Below are 24,270 nucleotides of genomic sequence, written 5' to 3'. Positions count from 1 at the left end.
AAAACAGAGAGAAGGCATCTGAGTGTTTTTAAGCTTAATCCCGAGTCGCTGCCCAGCGGTGTCTGACACCTAGCTGAGCCAACACACTCCCATTTAGAGCGAGGACCTGAGTAATTATCTACAGCACAACAACATTATTCAGTCCATTTAAAACACGATATAACAAGCTAGGGACACAACAGCTGGGGCTTGGTCAAACAACACACTATGTTGAGGTTTTTCTGAGAACAGAAAACCTACAGGATAAATATAAATGTCCCACTTCAAGGTTTGAGAAAGCGGGCTATGGGTTGGACGTATAGGTAAGATGACAGTGGGGAGGAGAGAGAGGAAGAGAGAGAGATGAGAGGAATAGAGAGAGAGAGGGGGGGTGGAAGAGAGAGAAAGAAAGGGAGAGAGAGACAGAAGGAGAGAGGAAGCGAGAAGCGGTCATGCGGTTAGAATATGGAATAAAAAGGCCTTTGGAGATCCCATTCTGTGATAAACCCTCTATTCATGATCCTCTCAAAGGAAGGAAAGATAGAGACTGGGAGAGGCAGGGAGAGAGAGAGGCAGGGATAGAGAGAGGCAGGGAGAGAGAGAGAATCACTACTTTATCTGTTCTCCTCCTCCTCTTTCTGCAGTCAGGTCCCTGTCGCTAACGTTATCTGGGCTCGCCTCGTGTTGCACGGGTTAGAGGAGTGAGGGATGGAGGGACAGAAACGAGGTGCAAAAAGAGAAAAGAAGCCGGTCTAAATGTTATCGTGGCACATTGATGAGCAGTGTGGTAATGATCCTTCACCCGGGCACAGACGATGACAACCCCGGCTGGCTCCAGTCCTTATCCACCGCTCAATATTCCCCGATTAAACGCTGAATTGGATTGCTCTTATCTGCTGATGATGATGGTGGTGGTGGTCTGGCTGGGATAAAGCTATCTAGGGTCATTCTTCGTGTAAATAGGAGAGGGTTTAGGGTGCGTTTAAGGGGTGAGTGTGTGTGTTGGGTTCAGGTAGGGGGGAGGGGGGGGGTCAGAGTTTCATTTAAAGGTTAAAATGGCCTACTGGGCTGAAGGGAAACCTGCTTAGTGGTCTTAAACGTGAACCTGGGGACTTCTGAGGTCAAAGTGACCTCTGGTGTTTGACGACTACGGCATTCACTACCTGTCTGGCCCCGGAGAAGCTGCCGTCCTCACTCAGAGACGAACCATCACGGTCAACATGCATGACCCCCTCTTGCTTTCACCTCCTCCCCTCCCAAACGCTTCCAACTGTCAGATTCTCTCTGTGACTTCAAGAAGTAACGCAGAGATTACGAAGACCGTGTTTCGATTGCGGCGGGCTGACAAATGAGGGCATTACCCTGTATTCAGGGTCACTTACTGGTACAACAGTTTAGGAGAACATAACAGCGTTTCAACTGTACGCTCACTTCCTGTACGACAGGATTCCTGAATAGGCTACAGGTAGCTAGCGTCCGCTAACCTTGATGAATAAAACATAGCTGTATTTACATGATGTATAGCTTATAACCGCCCGTTCCAGACCTCTAGATTGAATACCAAACACCCAGGAGACATGGGTAAAGCCCATTTTCCCTTCGTAAGAAACAATGAAATTGTAAAGGGGAGAAAACAATCTAATAGAAAAGTCATCTGAATGTAAATTGGGCTTGTTTGGGTGGAGATGCTGTATATTGCAGACAGGGTAGCGAAGCTAGGCAAGCCAAGCCAATACGAACGCCATTGCCATTTCCATTACCATATGCGACCTAAAGCATTTCTGCATGAGTGGGAGGCGGGAGGACACTTTGAAAGTGGCAGCGGCCAGCCGAGGTCTTATTACATTAAACACACACTCTCAGACCAGACAGCGCCAGAGTCAGCAGGTATTATGGAAATAGACCTTCAGTTCTAAAACCTTCTACTTACAGTTGTCTTTATGAAGGCACAGGCGCCAGACTGGTTAAAGGGGGGGGGGGGGGGGGGTGACGGGGGTGACTGACACGACAAGTTCAGGAAGGGGAGTGTGCTTCTTTTTTTTTTTTATTGCTGCTTTTTTGTTAGTGACAGTTTGAGAGAGACAAGAAAGGCAGGGGAGAGAGGGGTCCCCAGGTGGGAATCGAACCAGGACCCTGGGTTTGAGGTCCCAGCCCAGGTGCTAGGTGCCGTACCTGGAGATCAGACAGGTTGCCCAGAGAGAGTGCGTCTGAGATGGTTCTCATGGTTACCTAGCGAGCAGGCAGGACTACTCTACAGAAACACGTACTGTCTACGAATCACCGAGCTCGTCTACCAGGAACACACACACTCACATGTCGGTCGCCCATGATGGAGCATGCACATAGTCCCCACTCTGTTCATGTAGCGAGAGAGAAACAAATACAGACACAGAAAGACAGTGAGAGAGGCCACATCAGAGATTTATAACCATATTTTGTTATAAAGATCTTGAATGCCTCTGTAGACACAAGGGTTAGGGGTCAGGGTTTGGAGACCCACCAGTTTAACGTTGTTGACACACTGCAGGTAGAGGGGTTAGGGGTTAGAGTTTGGAGACCTACCTGTTTAGCGTTGTTGACACACTGCAGGTAGAGGGTTAGGGTTAGGGGTTAGAGTTTGGAGACCTACCTGTTTAGCGTTGTTGACACACTGCAGGTAGAGGGTTAGGGGTTAGAGTTTGGAGACCTACCTGTTTAGCGTTGTTGACACACTGCAGGTAGAGGGTTAGGGTTAGGGGTTAGAGTTTGGAGACCTACCTGTTTAGCGTTGTTGACACACTGCAGGTAGAGGGTTAGGGGTTAGAGTTTGGAGACCTACCTGTTTAGCGTTGTTGACACACTGCAGGTAGAGGGTTAGGGGTTAGGAGTCAGGAGACCTACCTGTTTAGCGTTGTTGACACACTGCAGGTAGAGGGCGGCGATGTTGGAACAATGCAGCGTCCTTCCTGTGTTCTCTCTGTAGCACTTCAGGATCTGGCCCTGCAGGTCGACACACACTGGACTGGTCTCATAGCGCCTGGGAGGGAGGGGGAGAGGGAGGGGGAGGAAGGGAGGGAGATGGAGGTGGGGAGGGAGGGAGAGAGGGAAGGAGGGAGAGAGAGATGGAGGTGGGGAGGGAGGGGGGGAGAGAGAGAGGGAAGGAGAGATGGAGGTGGGGAGGGAGGGAGAGAGGGAAGGAGGGAGAGAGAGATGGAGGTGGGGAGGGAGGGGGGGGAGAGAGAGGGAAGGAGAGATGGAGGTGGGGAGGGAGGGAGAACGAAAGAGGGAGGGAGACAGAAACAAACAGTCAATATGTGGATTTCTCACAGCAATGCTTAAGCCCAGATCAGCCGCACTGTACAGCCCAGAGGTCAAAGGTGGCTGCAGCCATGGAGGCCGACCGCAGTGGGTAGTGAGGGGCATGCCGATGTGTCCATTACAGCAGGCGCGAGTCAATCGCAGGGCCGAGAGGACGTGTGGATCCTGTCAATCCAGCCCTACAGCGGCCCCCTGGGGTGGTCCGGATCGTCCCTCTGGAAACTAAAGCATCTATCGGCCTCTCCCTACGTGCTTAGTGATGTTTTTCTTTCTCCAGCAAAAACAAAAAACCTGATCAATGTCACTGAAGGAGATGCCGGAAAGTACCGCAAAGCGAAAATTAGAGGACGATGGTTGACATGCACCCGATAACCCCCGGCAACAACGACGGTGGTGGTGGTGATGATGATGATGATGAAGGCTAATCCTTTGTTCTATTTGAAAACACCACCATTGCTTCTGTGCGCATCCAATTTGAAAGCCTTCAAAAAGCAAACGCTCACCACAGTGACAAGAGACTATCGACCGTCGCTAACTGGGTGCTACTGAATCAATATTGATTGAGCTCGGACCACTATAGACGTCGTTGATTACACCCAAACACCTTTGTTGCTGTCACCTTGGTTGTGCTAAGGTGACATTTCAGCGGCCACCACCACACCACAGGGCTAACATCTGTCCATCGGGTGTAGTGCTTCTTTTATCACTGCGGTACAAGCGATTCCCACACGGACGCTAATCTACTGCTAAATGCTAACTCCAGTTTATTTTTTACCTCAACGCACTGGTGCTCTTTCAATATTACCCCAACAGTGCCGCCTGTGTCCCAGGGACTTAGTGCCTTTATGCTAACCTCAGCAACAGAGTACTAGAGGGTACTGCAGTCCTGTGCTATCAGCTAGCGTCAGTCTCTCATCGCACACCATAAATCCGCCATAAAAGCCACACCTGCACATGCTAGGGCCATTATGCTAATCGAGGCGTCATCCTTTAGTACACACCAGCACCTAGGACAGCGAGTCCATCCCACTAAACAGCTCTGAGAGGGAGGAAGAGAGAGAGGCATAGAGAGAGAGGGAAGGAAGGAGAGAGACGGAGAGACAGAGGGAGGGAGAGAGAAACAGAAGGGTAAAGGGGGGTAATTCTGCCCCTGTCAGCACCTCTGAAAGCCTTCAGGGAAAGCTCAGCTCCTCCAGTTAGAATCTGGTGTTTGATTTGCCCCTGGCGTGAGAAAACACCCTCATGTGGGCTATAAAGCATGCCATTGGCCGCACGGGTCATTACCCAGGATGCAATGCGGCAGGACGCCGCCGCCTAGGACCTCTGCGTACAACCCCCGCCACGTGGTTAAACCGTCATCCGATTTGAATAATCTATTTTTAAGCAGACAAGCCATTTTTGATAGGGTCGGCGCAAAAATAATGAAAAATAAGGGGAATACTCAATCCAGTACCACAAAGGATGACCTTACTGGTCCCTTTATAGGCACAGAGAGACAGAGAGAGAGACAGAGAGAGAGACAGAGAGAGAGAGAGAGGTTGTGTCTGAGTCTGAACAGTTGCAGGGAGATTCCTTGCTGTGGCTCCTACCCCCCCCGCTTCATTCATTATACTGACTTCAGGCATCTTCAGGGCCTGCACGCTCACACACGCTAATTATTTTCTTAAGCGTTTGCGCTAATGCCAGGTGCAACCTGCTGATACAAACGGCAGTGTTTATCATCCGTTAATGGCTTTTGCAGGAGAATTCAAATGGGTTTAGAGAGGAGCGCTGATGCCTGCTACACTTCTCTTGTTCTGGGAGGAGAGCCCCCTCCACATGGGGGGGGGGGGGAAGGGGTTGAGGGGGGGGGGGGGGAAGGGGTTGAGGGGGGGGGGGGGGGGGTCAGACCATGTTTGAGTTAATCACGAGAACAATAACACTGTCTCACACACACACTCGCACGCCGGGTCATGCATCATCCATCATTAAGATGAACGTTAAATCCACGCAGCTTACACACACACACAGACACACACAGTCCCTGCCTGTTCAATATTACATTAAGCTTTCCCTCGTCTGACTACCCAGCATCTGTCCATTACTACGTGGCAAACAGAGGTACCGTATAACACAGAGGTACCGTATAACACAGAGGTACCGTATAACACAGAGGTACTGTATAACACAGAGGTACCGTATAACACGGAGGTACTGTATAACACAGAGGTACTGTATAACACAGAGGTACCGTATAACACGGAGGTACCGTATAACACAGAGGTACCGTATAACACGGAGGTACCGTATAACACGGAGGTACTGTATAACACAGGTACTGTATAACAGAGGTACTGTATAACACAGAGGTACTGTATAACACGGAGGTACTGTATAACACAGAGGTACTGTATAACAGAGGTACTGTATAAGGGGAGTCAGGTGGCTGAGCGGTGAGGGAGTCGGGTTAGTAATCTGAAGGTTGCCAGTTCGATTCCCGGCCGTGTCAATTGACGTTGTGTCCTTGGGCAAGGCACTTCACCCTGCTTGCTTCGGGGGGAATGTCCCTGTACTTACTGTAAGTCGCTCTGGATAAGAGCGTCTGCTAAATGACTAAATGTAAATGTAATGTATAACACAGAGGTACTGTATAACACAGAGGTACTGTATAACACAGAAGTACTGTATATAACAGAGGTACTGTATAACACAGAGGTACTGTATAACACAGAGGTACTGTATAACACAGAGGTACTGTATAACACAGAGGTACTGTATAACACAGAGGTACTGTATAACAGAGGTACTGTATAACACAGAGGTACTGTATAACACAGACAGTATGTTTTAAAGGGTCAGGGAAGGACACTTCCATCGTTTCCTGCTTCCCCGCTGGACTGTAGGGACGGTATGGCATGTATAATAGCACATCACGGACAGTCCTGTTCCCACGGTGACAGGACACAATGATAAATATAGTCTGAAATAACTACGGAGTTATTGTGTTCCCATGAAACCTGAGGACAAGGTCCTTGGTAAACATGGAAGTCTGAGGGAACCAGACAGCACATTACCTTTCAATGAAATATGTGACCTTTGAGATGGCAATAGGATGGAATGAAATAATTTTCTTGCTGTTTTTTTCTTCTTCTCAGGGTTTAAGAGCAGAGAACAGACCTGTGGTTAATTTGCTCTGACGTAACATGGTTCTCGACCAGAGGGGGCGCTGGTTCATGGTGTGGCAAGGCTTTGTTTCAGGGAGACACAATCTCTGACCCGTCGCTCAGGGTCACACGCTGCAGTTTAATCATTCTCTGTCTGTCTCTCTCACACACACACAAACACACACACACAGACAGACATACAGACACACACACACTCTCTCTCTCTCTCTCTCTCTCTTTCTCTCTCTCACACACACACACACACACACACACACACACACACACACACACACACACACACAGAAAGAGTGAGCGAGAAAAAGCAAGACAGAGATTTAATTTCCAGGTCAAAACTAGCCTCTGTCAATCGAAAGCTCCTGTTCGCTCCAGTCCAGCCTCTGTAGGCTCCTTGGATATTTAATAAAACTCCAGAGAGAGAGAGAGACACTGAAACAAATGGAGACATCTAGAGCAGGTGGAGTATGTGTGTATGTGTGTGTGTGTGTGTACTGTAGCGCCTGGGGGACATCTTAGCGGAGAGTGAGTTTGGGCTGACACCATCTGGATCAGTAAAGGTCTCCATACCAACGCAGAGCTCCACTGCTATGATAGAACCCCCCCTCCCCCCTCCTCCTCCTCCCACCTCAAGACTATCCCTTCTTCCCCCATCGCCTTGATCCAGAGATGGGAGAGCAAGAGAAATAGGGAGGACACAGGGGGTTGTTTTATATATAAATATATATCTCTATCTCCAGTATGGTTTATACACTCCAGCTCATAAATCACATTGGGGAGAAGGTGAGGGGGGAGAGGGGGAGGGGGTGAGGGGGGAGAGGGGTGGGGTTATGACAGAGGGAGCGGGGAGCTGCATTGAGATGAGATGTTTTATCAGAGAGGAGGGAGGTTGAGGAGAGGGGGCGGGGGGGCAGGGAGAGATAGGGCGAGAGAGAGAGAGGGAGAGAGAGTCTGGGATGTAGACATGGAGGGAGGGAGAGAGAAGAATGAGCTGTGTGGGTGTGTGTGTGTTCATACATGAACACTAAAGGAGAAACACACCAGCAAACAGCGACCAGCAAGGGGGGAGACAGAGAAAGATTGGAGGCAAAATCAAAACAACAGAGGAGGGAGGGGGGGAAGGAGGGAGGGAGGGAGGGAAGGAGGAGGGAGGGAGGGAAGGAGGAGGGAGGGAGGGAGAATGGAGGAATAGAGCACTGTGGTTCTTGGGGGGGAAGTGGAGGACTCCAAGTGGAATGAAGAGGAAGAGGAGAAAGAGAAGAGGAATGTAACCCCACCAACACTGAGCGCTCTCTAGAAACGCACCTACTAGATCAGCATGAAAGGATGAAGGCATGTAGCATTTACACTGTAATAAAGCAGAACATATAACCAAGCCTCCTTCTCTTCCACTCTCTCTCCCTCTCTCTCTCTTTCCCTCTCTCTCTCTCTCTTTCCTTCTCTCTCCCTCTCCTCCTTTCCACGGCAACTGTCAGCTCCATACAAGCAACACCCGGTCCAGGGATACTTAAGGCTTTTTTCAGTCCATACATGAAAGGCCCTATGTTGAGGAACAGTGGACACATAGTAAGATGTATGTCAGGCAACTCACTGTGGAGCAGTAATCTATTACTGTAATGGTCACAGCATCGCTCCATCTGTCACATGAATGATATTGACTATGACTGTCACTGTGTGATCTATATGTTGTGAGGGTCCATAGAAGACTATTCATGTTTCATTGTTCAAAATACAACGTACATCTTTAAAAAAAAATCTATAAATTAAAGAAAATCTGATGGCAAGACTGGGGTTTGATTACAATGTCCAATACTGACACATTTTTCCACCAAATGACATATTGAGCGAAACTAACGAAGAATGAACAGGGGGCCCCATCAGGCTCTCCATACCTTAAGTACTCACTCTTAAGTGCAATACTTCTTCATTTGTCAAACAAAACATGTCAACACAGCCCCCTCCCCTCCAACGTATTGTGATATATGTGTCTCATGTCCCAAGGTATAGATTCCTACCAGATACCCAAACCCAGCTCTCTATGGCCATAGATATATTTATCATGGTTTAGGGGCACTTAGGGGTTAACAAGGTTAAAGGGTGAGAGTAGATCCCAGTCGGAACGCCCTCATGCTCCCCTTACTTAAGACAAGGCCCTGAAACCGGGGAGGCGTAAATAAATACAAATGATGCAGTTAGAGAGAAAAATGACACACTTTCATTCTCGCTATCGCTTCTTAAACAAGACCTGACCCCCCACCGTGAAATCCATCAGCGAGGAAGAGACAGGGAGAGATGGGGGGGGGGGGGGGGAGAAACAGAGAGAGATGGGGGGGGGGGGAGAGAGAGAAACAGAGAGAGATGGGGGGGGGGAGAGAGAAACAGAGAGAGATGGGGGGGAGAGAGAAACAGAGAGAGATGGGGGGGAGAGAGAAACAGAGAGAGATGGGGGGGAGAGAGAAACAGAGAGAGATGGGGGGGAGAGAGAGAAACAGAGAGAGATGGGGGGGAGAGAGAGACAGAGAGAGATGGGGGGGAGAGAGAGAAACAGAGAGAGATGGGGGGGAGAGAGAGACAGAGAGAGATGGGGGGGGAGAGAAACAGAGAGAGATGGGGGGAGAGAGGAACAGAGAGAGATGGGGGGGGGGAGACAGAGAAACAGACAAAGATGGAAGTTGAGATAGACAAAGGGAAGTCAATTGAGCGTGAGAGATAGAGAGAGCGCGTGAGAGACAAAGATAGAAAAGAATGAGAGACAGAAAGAGAGCAGACAATTATAGACATTCAAATAGAGAGAGAGACCAATGGCCATGTAGGAATTCTCAACATCGTAACCCTGTCAGGAGGAATGCTCTCTTTCAGGAAGGGTGTGGAACCTCCCCCACACCCCCCCCCCTACCTCCCCCCCACCACCTCCCCCCCCCCCCCCCCTACCTCCCCACCTCCCCCCCCCCCCCCCCACACCACCTCCCCCCCCCCCCCCACCACCACCTCCCCCCCCCCCCCTCCTCCTCCCCCCCCCCCCCACCACCTCCCCCCCCCCCCCCCCTCCCAGATCAAAAGAGAAGGGTTACACTAGGAACAGGAGTCTTCAGATCCAGATCCTGGGCAGGATCTGGATCCTGCACTCGGAGAAATATTCAAAAGACTCCCACAACTGTTTAGTTTCCATCTTCTATTTAATGAATATCAATATGCAGAGTCGTGTTAAGCTTCAGTCACAGGAGCAGGACTTAGAGCCAGCAGTGTTTGTTATTGAATATTGATGAGGGAGGGAGGGAGAGAGGGAGAGAGTCTCTTTCCAGCAGAGAAGGGAGAGAGGAGAGTGAAAGGTGACCTGTTGACCTGTCAGCAGGAAACATGGCATTATAAACACTGTTCAGATTTATATTCAACAAGTTTTACCTATATGCCTCCCCTGCAGTGTGTGTGTGTGTGTGTGTGTGGTATGTGTGTTTGTGGTGTGTGTGTGTGTGTGTGTATACAGATGAGGATGGGCCTGACAGACTAAAGAAAATATAAAAACAGAAAGAAATGTGAGGAGAGACATACGATACCAGTGACAGACTGAGATGAGATTTTACTGTCTCTCTCTGGAGAGAGCTGAGACCACACACACACACACACACACACACACACACACACACACACAATCTGATCTTCTGACAAATGTCACCATCAAGTACAACTCTCAAGGGGTCTCGACAGTAAGGTGTGTGTGTGGTGTCTGGTGTGTGTGCGTAGTGGAGGGATTCAATCCCCCAGAATCAGAAGATGTCATGAATTCCTCTGTGATGTCCAGAGCCCGTGCTCTCTCCATAAGGACCCATAACACACAAGGAGAAGGGCCGGCTGTACAAAGCATCTCAAAGCCCCAGCAAAGGTTAACCCTGACAGCAGGCTTACAGGGACACCTCTCTCTCTCTCTCTCCCTCACCTCTATAATCTCCCATTTCTCATTCCCTTCCACTCCTGTCAGACAACACGGGGCTCCAAAGCCCACTGGGTCAGTTCTACAGGCCCCAGTGTGTGGACGCCCTACCCCACACCAGGCCTGCTCCAGGCTGCAGTGTGTGGACGCCCTACCCCACACCAGGCCTGCTCCAGGCTGCAGTGTGTGGACGCCCTACCCCACACCAGGCCTGCTCCAGGCTGCAGTGTGTGGACGCCCTACCCCACACCAGGCCTGCTCCAGGCTGCAGTGCGTGGACGCCCTACCCCACACCAGGCCTGCTCCAGGCTGCAGTGTGTGGACGCCCTACCCCACACCAGGCCTGCTCCAGGCTACAGTGCGTGGACGCCCTACCCCACACCAGGCCTGCTCCAGGCTGCAGTGTGTGGACGCCCTACCCCACACCAGGCCTGCTCCAGGCTGCAGTCTGGGACGCCCTACCCCACACCAGGCCTGCTCCAGGCTGCAGTCTGGGACGCCCTACCCCACACCAGGCCTGCTCCAGGCTTGGAGGAGAGCTAGGGTCCACCTGAACACACTCCGCCTCTTCACAGCACATCGAGCACAGCGTCTATTTAGGATGTCTGTGTGTGTGTGGTTGTTTGTGTGTGAGATTTGCAAATTGGAAGTGTGGTCCATTCACAAGGACTGGGAATCTGTGTGTATGTGCCTTTGGGCTCAGGGGGAGGGGAGAGAGCAAATCGAAGTGAGTGAGGATGTGTGTAGTTTAGATTTGTGTGTGTGTGTAGTTTAGATTTGTGTGTGTGTGTGTGTGTGTGTAGTTTAGATTTGTGTGTGTGTGTGTGTGTGTAGTTTAGATTTGTGTGTGTGTGTAGTTTAGATTTGTGTGTGTGTGTGTAGTTTAGATTTGTGTGTGTGCGTGTAGTTTAAATTTGTGTGTGTGTGTGTGTCTAGAAGTAATGAGGTCACAGTGATACAGTGGTGCTACAGTTTGGGAGAACTCCATCATGCAGAAACTCTGCCGGGAATACTGCAGGAACGTCAGGGAACAGCTGCACCACACACACACACACACACACACACACACACACACACGCACGCACTACTCAACACACACACAGATACACACGCTAGCAAACACACACACACACACGACAGTCAACACACCAGACTGCAAATACACAAACATACGACAGCAAACTCAAAACGCACACTAGCAAACAATCATACATGCACATAAACACGTGTACACACACACACTCGCTAGCAAACACACACATCTACCTCTCATATCTTCAGAGAACAAACTGTGCAGTTCATGTTTGTACCTTGTCATCACACATAGAACTACAAACAAGCCTATATGTGAGTATTCCTGCACCTGTAAGACAGCAGACACACTAACAACCTGCAGCAGAACTGGGCTGCAGAGTAGAACCACACACACCAACATGGAACACAACCACACCCAACAGCAATCTCTCCCTCCCTCCCTCTCTCTCTTTTTCTCACACACACACACACACACACACACACACACACACACACACACACACACACACACACACACACACACACACACACACACACACACACACACACAGTTGATTTAGATGTGTGTCCATGTGTGTTTGTGAACATGTGACACACGCAAACCCAATGTTGTAAGGCAGGGTTCTCCAATCCTGGTCCTCGAGGGCCGCTGTCCTGCATGTTTTAGATGTTTCCCTGCTCCAGCACACCTGATTCAAATGAATGGTCATTACCCAGCTGGGTAATGACCTGGGTAATGTGTGCTGGAGCAGGGAAACATCTAAAACATGCAGGACAGCGGCCCTCGAGGACCGGGATCTGTTGTGGGACCTGTTGTAAAGTCTCTCCAAATGTATTAATGAACATAATAAAAGTATTGGACCAGTCAGGAAATGATTCTCCTGTAGAATAAGATCTCCCACACTCCCCCTCATAAAGACAATTATCATATCAAAACCATGTTAATTCTATCAATTATAGATGTGCCCACTCACATTCCTCTCCAGGGCAATTGTGACTTTCAGAAAATCAAATGGCTTAGAAATAAAATATCTGGTCTTCATATTCAACTGTGTCCCAGATATCAATGCCCTCCCTCCCTCCCTCCCCACCTCTGCAGAGTTGTAGAGGTTGTATCCATAGGGAGACCTCACGAGAACTCAGAAGAGCAAGTGGTGCAAGGATAAACACTGAGTCTGCTTAGTAACGTCCACAAACACACACACTAGCTACATAAACTTCCATGCACACAAAAAAACACCCAAGCTACCAATAAGAGTATGAGGCAAGTACCCGCTGTACTGAACACACCCTCGGAAACCCGATTAGTTGACTAGTCCTCAGTTTCCCTCCCTCCCCCGTAACACCAGACCTTCCCGCCATTTCATTGACAAACAAACCCTTCCCTCCCAAAGCCCTCTAATCCAATCACGGCCCTGGTAATGCATCTCTCGTAATCCAATCAACCAATCAGAGAGGAGTTCTCCCATCACGTGGCCAGTCGCACACCCACCTCACGTTAGCAGTTAGCAACAGTCGTGTCACTCTAATGATATTCCAGTACATTTTCTTCGTAATGTGATTTGGGAAGTCTCAAGCCTCTGCTACCCGAGGCTAACGCTAGCCCCAGCGGGCGAGCTAATCAGTTTCTGCATTTCTGAGGGAGACAATGATCCCGGAGTTAGCGCCGGCTAATGACGGGCTAACCTGATTAGCGCTAGCCCCCAGACAAGGCCCAGAGCCTGGCCCCCCCTAAGCTCCGCCTCCTGCGGGCTCTTCATCCACTTTCCTTACATTACTATGGAGTCTAATGGTCTCTTATTAGGGGATAGATGGAACACGAATGGACTGGAAATTGACATAGTCTTTAGTTACATGTATGAGCTAGCTAATAGGCTGTTTGGTATGCTGACATACACCTCATTTTACAGTGCTAACAGGCATACAGTAGGCTATTTAACTGGTATACAGTGAGGTATTTAATTGGTATACAGTAAGCTATTTAACCGGTATACAGTAGGCTATTTAACTGGTATACAGTAAGCTATTTAACCGGTATACAGTGAGGTATTTAATTGGTATACAGTAAGCTATTTAACCGGTATACAGTAGGCTATTTAACTGGTATACAGTAAGCTATTTAACCGGTATACAGTGAGGTATTTAATTGGTATACAGTAAGCTATTTAACCGGTATACAGTGAGGTATTTAACTGGCATACAGTAAGCTATTTAACCGGTATACAGTGAGGTATTTAACTGGCATACAGTGCTGAACGCAGTGTACATGGGTAGTATTCGAAATTAACGCTCTTCTGTCAAACAAATAAACACAGAAAAAAGGTCAGCCACTGTAACCGGTACACAACATGGACAGACACCAGATAGGGAGTCCATTTCATAAGAGGCTATCAGTGAAGCCCATCATCAACATGAGCTGACGGGCCGGGCTAATGTGGGCCTGATTGAAAGAGATGGGCTGGCCTGGAGGGACAGTGCTAGTGTCCTCCGGTCAGACACGCCACAGAGCCGCTGGGAATTATACACTACGGGAAACACGGCAATGCAATCCGAAAGCGTAATATTTCTCTGACAGTTTAAAAACATTTTGAAGGCTGGTTTTGTGATGATGCTGTTGAAGTGTTTCCAAGGAAACCGTGTGGCGGTGGTAAAGGGTGATGAGTTTCTAGACAGTGTTGTTGGGCAACAGAACTTACTTGAACTTGGTGTTGACTTGGTCAGCAGCCTTGTGGTAGTTCTCTGTGGTGACCTTGTAGAACTGAGCACTCTGGAGAGAGAGAGAGAGAGAGAGAGAGAGAGAGAGAGAGTGTGAGGGAGAGAGAGTGTGAGGGAGAGAGAGAGAGTGTGAGGGAGAGAGAGAGCGTGTAAGGGAGAGTGAGAGAGATTGTGAGGGAGATTGAGAGAGAGAGTGAGGGAGAGTGTGAGCGAGAGTGAGAGACAGAAAGAGAGGGTGTGAGAGAGAAAATTGAGAAAGCAGGAGGGCGGAAAAGAAGAAAAGAGCAAGAAAAAAGAATTTGATGGCATGTCAGAATCAGATTGCAACACTTACATAAAATAGATAAGCTTATCCAATTTATTCATATCCTCTCTCTGCCTCTCTAGAAGTTGGCGTTGTTTGGGTGGGAGAAAACACTGAAGCCTGGCCAAGCCTCCATCTCTGATTCGCTAGTGATGGACACCACCCCAGTCTGATTGGCTCGTGATGGACACCACCCCAGGCCTCCCTCACTGCAGCCATCTCCCAAACTCCATTAAAACTTTATGGATGGGGATATTGAGGGCGCAGCAGCATTCAGAAGCAGGACTCAGGCTTATTTCCCAATCTGCAGTGTTCATGTGGTCAGGATTCTGTGGCTGCTTCTGGTGTGTTAGCCTACCTTTATAGCCATCGATACATATCGGGGTGTCTCCAACGTTATTTTGTTTTGTGCTTGTATGCATGTACTGTGTGTGTGTGTGTGTTTATGATTGTCCAGTCAGAAGAGAGTGTTTTGGAGACAACAGTACGCTTGGGAGAGCAGCCTATCCAGCCGACACCAGGTCCTCTGGTGGGTCATAATAACAGCGGCCAAGGCACAGCACTCAACCTGAATTACCACCATCCCCATACACACTTTAATATGCTTTAGGAACCCGGGGGTTTCTGCGATTAAACACTTTATATATCTCAACGCCAGTAAAAGTCATATTTGATTGTTTGTTCGATCTCGAGTTAAAATGCTTTTGGAGGAGGGTGTAGGCACCAAGGACACAAATACTTTTAGAGGACGCTGCAGTTGGTCATGCCGAGATTGAGACTTCCTGTGTGTCACTTCCTGTCGTGAGTCAATAGTCGGCCGTGTCTCTCCTAGGTACCCTTGTGCAATCATCTCAGCCTATAATACGCCTGGAATGGCAATTTATCTCCGTTGTGAAGGAATCAATATAAATGAACCGAGCAGGAGAGGTGGATTGGGTGGATCGATAGCCATGTGTTATGGTTCGAGGGGATCTGGGCTGGGGAGATATGACACGACACCATGCTGAAAGAGACACTTGCAGCTAACACCCTATTTAAAATGTCTGCTTGGAAGGTTTACAGATTAGAATGACATTGTCAGCTATCTTAAGCCACGAACACTGCACTCTTTTATCCATGATACAGACTCATAAATATCAACTGTTAAAATCGGCTGAGGTCATAGATGGCATTTGCAGTATATAAAATGTAAATATTCTGTCTATTGTACAGTATGTATGATGTATCTATGATTTCATGAGACGAGTAGTCAATAGTTATTCTCTCAGTTTATAACAAAGCTGTTTGTGATATCAGTGTGCTGCAGAGGGTGATATTGGACTGTGTGTGTGCGTGCTAGGTGTGTGCGTGCGCTATGTGTGTATGTGTGCGCTACGTGTGTGCTAGGTGTGTACGTGCTAGGTGTGTGTATTTGCGCTAAGTGTGTGTGTGTGCGCTAGGTGTGTATGTGTGCGCTGCGTGTCTGTGTGCACTAGGTGTGTGTGTGCGCTAGGTGTGTGTGTGCACTAGGTGTGTGTGTGTGCGCGTTAGGTGTGTGCGTGTGCTAGGTGTGTGTGCGCTAGGTGTGTGTGTGCACTAGGTGTGTGTGTGCGTATGGCAACGTCCCTGTTAGGAATAGAGACGGTGAGGTGGAAGTACCTGTCTAAATGGAAGAGCTGGAGCTAATCACAACTGTAATCCACCAGGAAGCACAAAAGGCCATGTGTGACACTGATTACAGGGCCAAGTCACACCCACCCACCCACACAAACACACACACAACAAACATCTACACCCACACACACATGACCACACAGGCACTAGACAGTGTCATTTGCAGTGGTGTTGTCTGTGATTAAAGAGTGGGCTTCAGCGGTGATTTCTAGACGTCCACAAACTGATTTGGGAGAAGAGGCCGGTCATGTCAGGAGAAGACAAACACCACCCTCGCTCTGTTTGGGTGCCAGCACTTCACCACTCCACAAAAGTTCTATTTTTGCGAGGGGGGTAACAGACCTTGATCACACTTCTAAACCAATCGGGCTTGATTAGTCTCAAACCGGATTGGTCTGTTCGTTCTCAAAAAGAGGCAGCTGGCAGTTCTCACAGTTGATACGAGCACCACTGAGATACTGGACCAGACCCAGGCCAAGAATGAGTCGGTTTGTTGACAGCATGAAAACCCCTTTCATTTTTTTTTTGCTCCCATTTACGTGGATGGGCAACATTAAGCTCATATAGCGCTAAACAATAATCTGGTGAGGGGTGTTGTAGACAAATGAAGTCATTATCTCTAATGCACTCCGGCGATACAGAGGCAGATAGAAGCAACCACATGGCAGACTTGCCTTAAAATTAAAAGCCCTCGCTCCCTATTTTTAATGAGCAAAACAAATAAAGACACGTTAATGGCTTCTCAATGTTATCTGTTGCCAGGCAGGAGGCAGAGGTTGTGTGTGTGTGTGTGTGTGTGTGTGGGACCCCACAGCTTTGACCATTAGTGTGTGTTTCAGCTCCAGTCTCTCCCACCTTGAAGTCACTGTTGTGGTTTGGGAGTCACTGGGTGACATTTTCACAGAGAGCTCGTTAAAGCACAACTCTGAACATGTGCAGATCACATGTTCACATGTGATTTGATACATCCCACATTATTTTCTCAAAATAGATCCGCTCTTCTTATCTTAAACACAAAGTTCGCTACCGCCGTGCGCCTCTGCTGGTGTGTGCGATTGTGTAAGTGCGAGTGTGTATGTGCGAGTGTGTATGTGCGAGTGTGTATGTGCGAGTGTGTATGTGCGAGTGTGTATGTGCGAGTGTGTATGTGCGAGTGTGTATGTGCGAGTGTGTATGTGCGAGTGTGTATGTGCGAGTGTGTATGTGCGAGTGTGTATGTGCGAGTGTGTATGTGCGAGTGTGTATGTGCGAGTGTGTAAGTGCGAGTGTGTAAGTGCGAGTGTGTAAGTGCGAGTGTGTATGTGCGAGTGTGTATGTGCGAGTGTGTATGTGCGAGTGTGTATGTGCGAGTGTGTATGTGCGAGTGTGTATGTGCGAGTGTGTATGTGCGAGTGTGTATGTGCGAGTGTGTATGTGCGAGTGTGTATGTGCGAGAGTGTGTGCGAGTGGAGACTCCTGCTGAAGAGGAACCCGAGGAAATGAAATCAAGGGAGCAGGGAGTGAGGAGGGAGTGAGGAGGGAGTGAGGAGGGAGTGAGGAGGGAGGGAGCAGGGAGTGAGCAGGGAGTGAGGAGGGAGTGAGGAGGGAGTGAGGAGGGAGTGAGGAGGGAGTGAGGAGGGAGGGAGCAGGGAGTGAGGAGGGAGTGAGGAGGGAGGGAGCAGGGAGTGAGGAGGGAGTGAGGAGGGAGGGAGCAGGGAGTGAGGAGGGAGTGAGCAGGGAGTGAGGAGGGAGTGAGGAGGGAGTGAGCAGGGAGTGAGGAGGGAGTGAGCAGGGAGTGAGGAGGGAGTGAGGAGGGAGTGAGGAGGGAGTGAGGAGGGAGTGAGCAGGGAGTGAGGAGGGAGGGAGCAGGGAGTGAGGAGGGAGTGAGGAGGGAGTGAGGAAGGAGTGAGCAGGGAGTGAGGAGGGAGTGAGGAGGGAGGGAGCAGGGAGGGATCAGGGAGTGAGGAGGGAGTGAGCGAGGAGGGAGTGAGGAGGGAGTGAGCAGGGAGGGAGGAGGGAGGGAGCAGGGAGGGAGCAGGGAGTGAGGAGGGAGGGAGCAGGGAGTGAGGAGGGAGTGAGGAGGGAGTGAGGAGGGAGTGAGCAGGGAGGGAGCAGGGACAGTCCCCTGGGCTGCTACCCCCTCCAGTCCACTAAACCCCAGCACAGCTCTGGAGCTCTGCGATTAGCCCGGGAGAACTCGCTGAAGCATGAATTACTTCTTTCAGAAGATATTGAAATAGCAAAACTGCAAAAAACTATATGAGAAAAAGGATGAAAGAGGACTGGAGAGACGCTTCTGCAACAGCAGAGCAAGGGTTGTTATTAGAGCATTCAGCGCTGGGCCAGTCTGTAAACACGCAGGCAGGATTAGACTGTTGAGTCATGCACTCCTTGCTCCGTTTGTTGACTGAAGGCACACCACCAAAAAAAATGTCATTCCTGAATAGATTTGTCCTGAACGCCAGAGCACTCTGCTTCCAACCGTCCTGGTGATTCAAAGTCAAAGCACATCGTCACGACGGAGGCAGTCAGAAAGTTCTCATTCCTGCTGAACTGGGGGCCTCAGAAAGAGTATCGATCCCTTTGGGGAGATATAGAACATTTAAAGCCCCATAATGGCTTCTCTAACTGTCACCCTCTCTTCCTATCATAAGTGTAGCTGCATGTGGAGGACTATGAGGCATCAATGGGAACAGTGATTGTCTTTCTAAAAGGGAAAAAAATGTAATGACATCGAAAGAAAAAGACATTGAAGGGAGAAAGAAAAAAAATGGAGAAAAACACGTGAAAAAAAGAAAGATGTTGAAACGAGAAAGACCAGAAAAAGGGAGCACGGGGTGAGAGAAAAGAGAGAGAGAGCGAGAGTCACACACACAGACAGAGAGAGAGAGAGAGAAAGAGAGAGAACTTCTGGCGCAGATTGTTAAATATGAGATTGTTTTACAGCAGGTATTGAGTGAGAATGTAATAAATATATAGATATTGTTTTCAGAGGCAATTTAGCCGGTGTGGCCAATGAGAGGGCTGCGTTTGGCGGCGCTGGTGAGCTTGTCTGAGGCCCTGGTGATGGTCTGTCACTCGCTGCCCCTCTGACAAATGGCAATGTTGGATTGGAAGAGACGTGTAATATATATCAGACTTTTATTCTCTCTCTCCCCCTCTCCCCCCCTACCTCTCCCTCCCTCCCATCCTCCCTCCCCTCCTCTCTCCCTTCCTCTCTCTCCCTCTCTCTCCCTCTCTCTCCCTCTCTCTCCCTCTCTCTCCCTCTCTCTCCCTCTCTCTTCGTTTCCCCTCTCACTCGCCCCCAGTGCATGTGAGAGGGAAACAGAGTATTGGGGGGAAGAACATTAAGAAATCGGAGATGGAGCTAGTAGAAGAAGAAAAATAAAAGATGGAGGGGGCTAGGAAAGATGGAGGCAATGTGCTGGGAGGACAAGAGAACGGGAAAGGGAGACCGAGCTCCGCAATAAGCATGTCTCCCGCAGATCCTCTGAGCTATTCTCTTCACAGCAAGACCACATGCAACAGTCCCGCCATTGATCCGGCACAACACACACACACACACACAGCACACACACACACAACACACACACACACACACACAACACACACACACACCAACACTCAATGCCTCATAGAGATAAGAAAACACAGCCAGGGCACGTGTGGGCGATCAATACCTTCAGGTTTGTTTTCCTGGTCTGGTTCTCACAGATGCTTTGTGTGCCACTGCTACCATTTCAATGACCTCCACATCAAGCACACCTGACCAGGCCATCCATGACTGGGCTGAAGGAAGGAATACCACTGGAGCTGGTGGTGTGTGTGTGTGTGTGTGTGTGTGTGTGTGAGTGTGTGAGGCAGATAAGTGGGAGTAAGTGCTCTGGCCTCGCACCATTCTTCATATCTATCATGTTAATCCAGATCCATAAATCTACAGGATTCACACAGACATGTTAGACAGGTCCAGATCCCCTCGGTTCCTCTCCTCTCTCCTCCTCCTCCTCTCTCTTTCTGTCCTTCGCTGCCGTCCTTCCTTCCCCCACTCACATCTCTTCCAGGGCTGTGAAGGTGATTTGTTGACAGAGTAAGGAGGTATTGATTAGGGGCGGTTGGCTGATTGATGAGGGAGCGGGGGGTCACTAAGACCTGTGCTAGTGAGGGACTGATCACTTTTATGATCCCTCCTCCTCCTCCCTCCACAGCCCCGTCTGAGCAGCTGCATGACCTCGCTGAGGCCTCGGGATCTGGACACCGGATTCTCCCTTTATTACGTCGAGAATTATAACTTAAATGACATTATGCGATACGATTCTTGAATTTACTTCGTTCAAATGTTTTCTGATTTAACACGACTCACGCAAACGGGTCCTCTACGACTCTCTTTCACTCTCTCTCTCTCTCCTTCTCTCTCTCCAGTCCTCTATCCAGTCCTCCCTCCCTCCAGTCCTCCCTCCCTCCCTCCAGTCCTCCCTCCCTCCAGTCCTCCCTCCCTCTCTCCAGTCCTCCCTCCCTCCAGTCCTCCCTCCCCCTCTCCCTCCCTCTCTCCAGTCCTCCCTCCCTCCCTCCAGTCCTCCCTCCCCCTCTCCCTCCCTCCCTCCCTCCAGTCCTCCCTCCCCCTCTCCCTCCCTCTCTCCAGTCCTCCCTTCATCATCTTGCCGTTCATGGCCACACACCGCTACACTCATACGGTGTTGCCATGGGAGACAAGTAAAGAGAAGACACCCAGTTGAAAAAGGTCGTTTTCTTTCCCTCCTTCCTTAATGACTCACAGATCGCTCTGAGCCTCTGACGTCAGCGACATCACCTCCTGTTCTGCAGCAGCCAATCAAATGCCGCCGTCCAACTCAAACCAATCACCAACCACAACACAATCAATATCGATCGGCTGTTGTTAACAATATAACCTACTGAGATGGTTGGAAACATGTCCTGCTTACACAGACAAGGCAGGAAGCAGACGTTTTGGGGCACGCACACACACACTGTGTGGGGTAGTGGACCAATCATCTCCTGGCAGGACTGACCTTGTAGGGACTGATGTGTGAGTTCCTGTGTGCAGAACTATCCTCCCACAGAACACACACTGATTCAAATTTGTGTGTGTGTGTGCGATTACGCAATCTGCCGCAACCCGCATATGGGGTCTTTCAATTAAGCGAAGACACATTTTTCCGAGCTATGAAACCCTGCTGAAAAGGACAAACTATCTGACCCCCAGCACCCCCTCCACTGGTCACCCCCCCCCTCCAGGACATGCAGCCTAGCGGGGCCACGGAGGGGCAGTGACAGCCCCACACATCGACACAGAGGTGGGGAGGGCAGCGTGTCTAAGCTGTCCCCCCTAGCCTGACAGCGGCCTGGTGTGACCAGCGTGAAGCTGTCCCAGGACTGGGACCAGGGGCGCGTGTGACCCCGTACCCTTCCTGAGGACGGGGCTGTCTGGGGGCGGTGACTTTGGTTAGTATGGGGCTGTGTGTGTGTTGTGGTGGGTCTGGTCTTACCCTCTCCTCCAGCTTGGCCACCTGCTCTCTGTAGAACGCTTCTTGCTTTTTCAGCTCTGCATCCCTGGCCTCCAGCTGCCTGGCCTACACACACACACACACACACACACACACACACACACACACACACACACACACACACACACACACACACACACACACACACACACACACACACACACACACACACACACACACACACACACACACACACACACACACACACACACACACACACACACACACACACACACACACACACACACACACACACACACACACACACACACACACACACACACACACACACACAGGGAAGAAGAACAGCCCCATTACTAGAGAGCTCGGCAGACCATGAAACACAGACACACGCAAGACAAACACACGAGACAGCCACAGTAGCAGACAGAGACACAGAGATGTGAACACAGACACAAGCTCTCCATGTCCCTGTCTACCACCGCGCCGGAGAGACGAGGGGCTGGGGATGAGGTGTGGAGGGGGATGCCATACTGAGAGACAGAGAGAGAGAGAGTGTGTCTGGTGTCGTCTGTAGAACTTCCAAGGACGTTGGTTCACGAGGTGTTTTCGATCAGAGCATCTTCAGACCTGGATGTGTGTATGTATTGTATGTGTCCTGTATGTATGCTACGTGTGTGTGTGTGTGACAGCTGGGGAAGGGGATAACATCAGACCAGGAAGAGAAAGGCTCCTCTCTCCTTATTTACGAGCGAGGTCTATCTCCTAGCTTCCTTCTCGCCAGTGACCTTCAGTAAACACCCATCAGACCGGAGCTGATCTCTCCTGGAGATACGCCTAGGCATGTCAGCTCCCAGGAAATCACCCTGTGCCCCCTACACAGCCCCCCCCCCCCCCCCCCCCCCCCCCCCAGCCCCCCACACCCACAGCCCCCCACACCCACAGCCCCATTTACACTAAGCTCGGCTGTCAGTGGACAGGGTCTGGTTTAGAGGGCGATGGAGACATGGGGAGACAACATGCTTCCGCTAGCTAGGACCTCTGCTGAGCTGGTGGAATAGTTCTAGAAGGATCGAGGAACAGCCGTCTCTCTCTCTCTGTCTCTCTCTCTCTCTGTCTCTCTGTCTCTCTGTGCACTGCAGAGCTTGGGTCTGTCTCAGAGGATCCTAGTGCTGACTAAGATATGTCCCAGTCAGGCCCTGTGAAGATCCAGGTCTGCTAGGTCCGGACGAGAGCATCTAGTCTGAGAGATGAGTCAGTGCTGGGAGGGTGCCACTATGGGCGTAGTCTACAGAGCAGTAGTCTACAGAGCAGTAGGACACAGAGCAGTAGTCTACAGAGCAGTAGTCTACAGAGCAGTAGGACACAGAGCAGTAGTCTACAGAGCAGTAGTCTACAGAGCAGTAGGACACAGAGCAGTAGTCTACAGAGCAGTAGTCTACAGAGCAGTAGGACACAGAGCAGTAGTCTACAGAGCAGTAGTCTACAGAGCAGTAGTCTACAGAGCAGTAGTCTACAGAGCAGTAGTCTACAGAGCAGTAGTCTACAGAGCAGTAGTCTACAGAGCAGTAGTCTACAGAGCAGTAGTCTACAGAGCAGTAGGACACAGAGCAGTAGTCTACAGAGCAGTAGGACACAGAGCAGTAGGACACAGAGCAGTAGTCTACAGAGCAGTAGTCTACAGAGCAGTAGTCTACAGAGCAGTAGGACACAGAGCAGTAGTCTACAGAGCAGTAGTCTACAGAGCAGTAGGACACAGAGCAGTAGTCTACAGAGCAGTAGTCTACAGAGCAGTAGGACACAGGACAGGAGACGGACTGTGGACACCAGGTAGCTTCACTGTCTTCCACAGTAACTGGAGACATTTGCAATAAAAAAGACCCGACTGAAAGGAGATAGCATGTCGTGTTTGAGTGAGGTGCACCTAAAAGCAAACTAAAAAAAGCTTTTAAAAGGTTGTATCTTGTTAGGTCTGGCGCTGATGAGAGATGAGGAGAGAACGCCCTGCATTAGCATGCAGCAGCGACCTGAAGGGGTCATGAAGAGGAGTATGTTTCAGCGGGATTGAAAAGGAACTGAAATGATGGAGCCAAAGAACAGCTTCGGTTCTCTGTAAAGCATGCAGGGGAGGGGAGGGAGAGATGGGGGGGGGGGGGGAGAGAAGGAGTCTCCAGCCTTACCTTCCGTCCAATCTCCTGAAGGAAGGAAGCATTGAGAGAAAGAGAGAGAGAAAAGGTGCTGATTCATCCATGAACTTCTTCAAAATGACATTTAGAAGGTTTAGTATTCTCAAGCTTGGGGTGACTGCACTGCAGAAGCACATGCCTGAGTACACACACTCCCGTTCTGCTATCTCCCCCACACACATTTAGAGAACACCTGTGTGTGTACACGCACGTGCACACACACATTACACGGAATCGCTATTGGAGAAGACACACACACACTAGACGGAATCACATTTAGATAACACCTATTGATTCTATATTCAGGCTCTCCTACGAGACAGCAGCCTACCAGATCTTTAATCACCGCCATCCGGCGAGGGCGAGAAAACTTCTGAAATATTTCATTTCCCTTGGATCACTGCTCTGTGATGGCCCTCTGCGTCTGTGTTTGCCATGTGACGAGGAGGAAGGAGGACGACCCGCAGACGAACGAGGAGAGAGAGAAGGTCGTCCGCCCTGTCAAGGTCACGTCAGTGGAGCGGAGCTCAAACACCACCTGACTTGGGGGCGT

The 24,270-nt window shown here is 49.9% G+C and overlaps 1 protein-coding gene across 3 annotated transcripts in view; it reads right to left on the bottom strand.

The window, feature by feature from the left end:
• Positions 1-24,270, bottom strand: part of chchd3a (coiled-coil-helix-coiled-coil-helix domain containing 3a) — a 54,731-nt gene that overhangs the window by 1,168 nt on the left and 29,293 nt on the right. For 2 of the 3 annotated variants that reach the window (XM_067254862.1, XM_067254864.1), the window contains 4 exons: positions 23,712-23,726; positions 21,553-21,636; positions 14,094-14,164; positions 2,860-2,995 (listed from right to left, as the gene is read on the bottom strand). In XM_067254862.1, coding sequence (XP_067110963.1) covers positions 2,860-2,995; positions 14,094-14,164; positions 21,553-21,636; positions 23,712-23,726 — 306 coding nt within the window. The remainder of the gene's footprint in view (positions 1-2,859; positions 2,996-14,093; positions 14,165-21,552; positions 21,637-23,711; positions 23,727-24,270) is intronic. The other variant, XM_067254863.1, reaches the window with a different exon arrangement.

This window comes from Osmerus mordax, chromosome 17 (assembly GCF_038355195.1).
Source record: "Osmerus mordax isolate fOsmMor3 chromosome 17, fOsmMor3.pri, whole genome shotgun sequence".
In the NCBI taxonomy this organism is placed as follows: domain Eukaryota; kingdom Metazoa; phylum Chordata; class Actinopteri; order Osmeriformes; family Osmeridae; genus Osmerus; species Osmerus mordax.
This window is presented reverse-complemented; position numbering and strand designations above follow the sequence as displayed.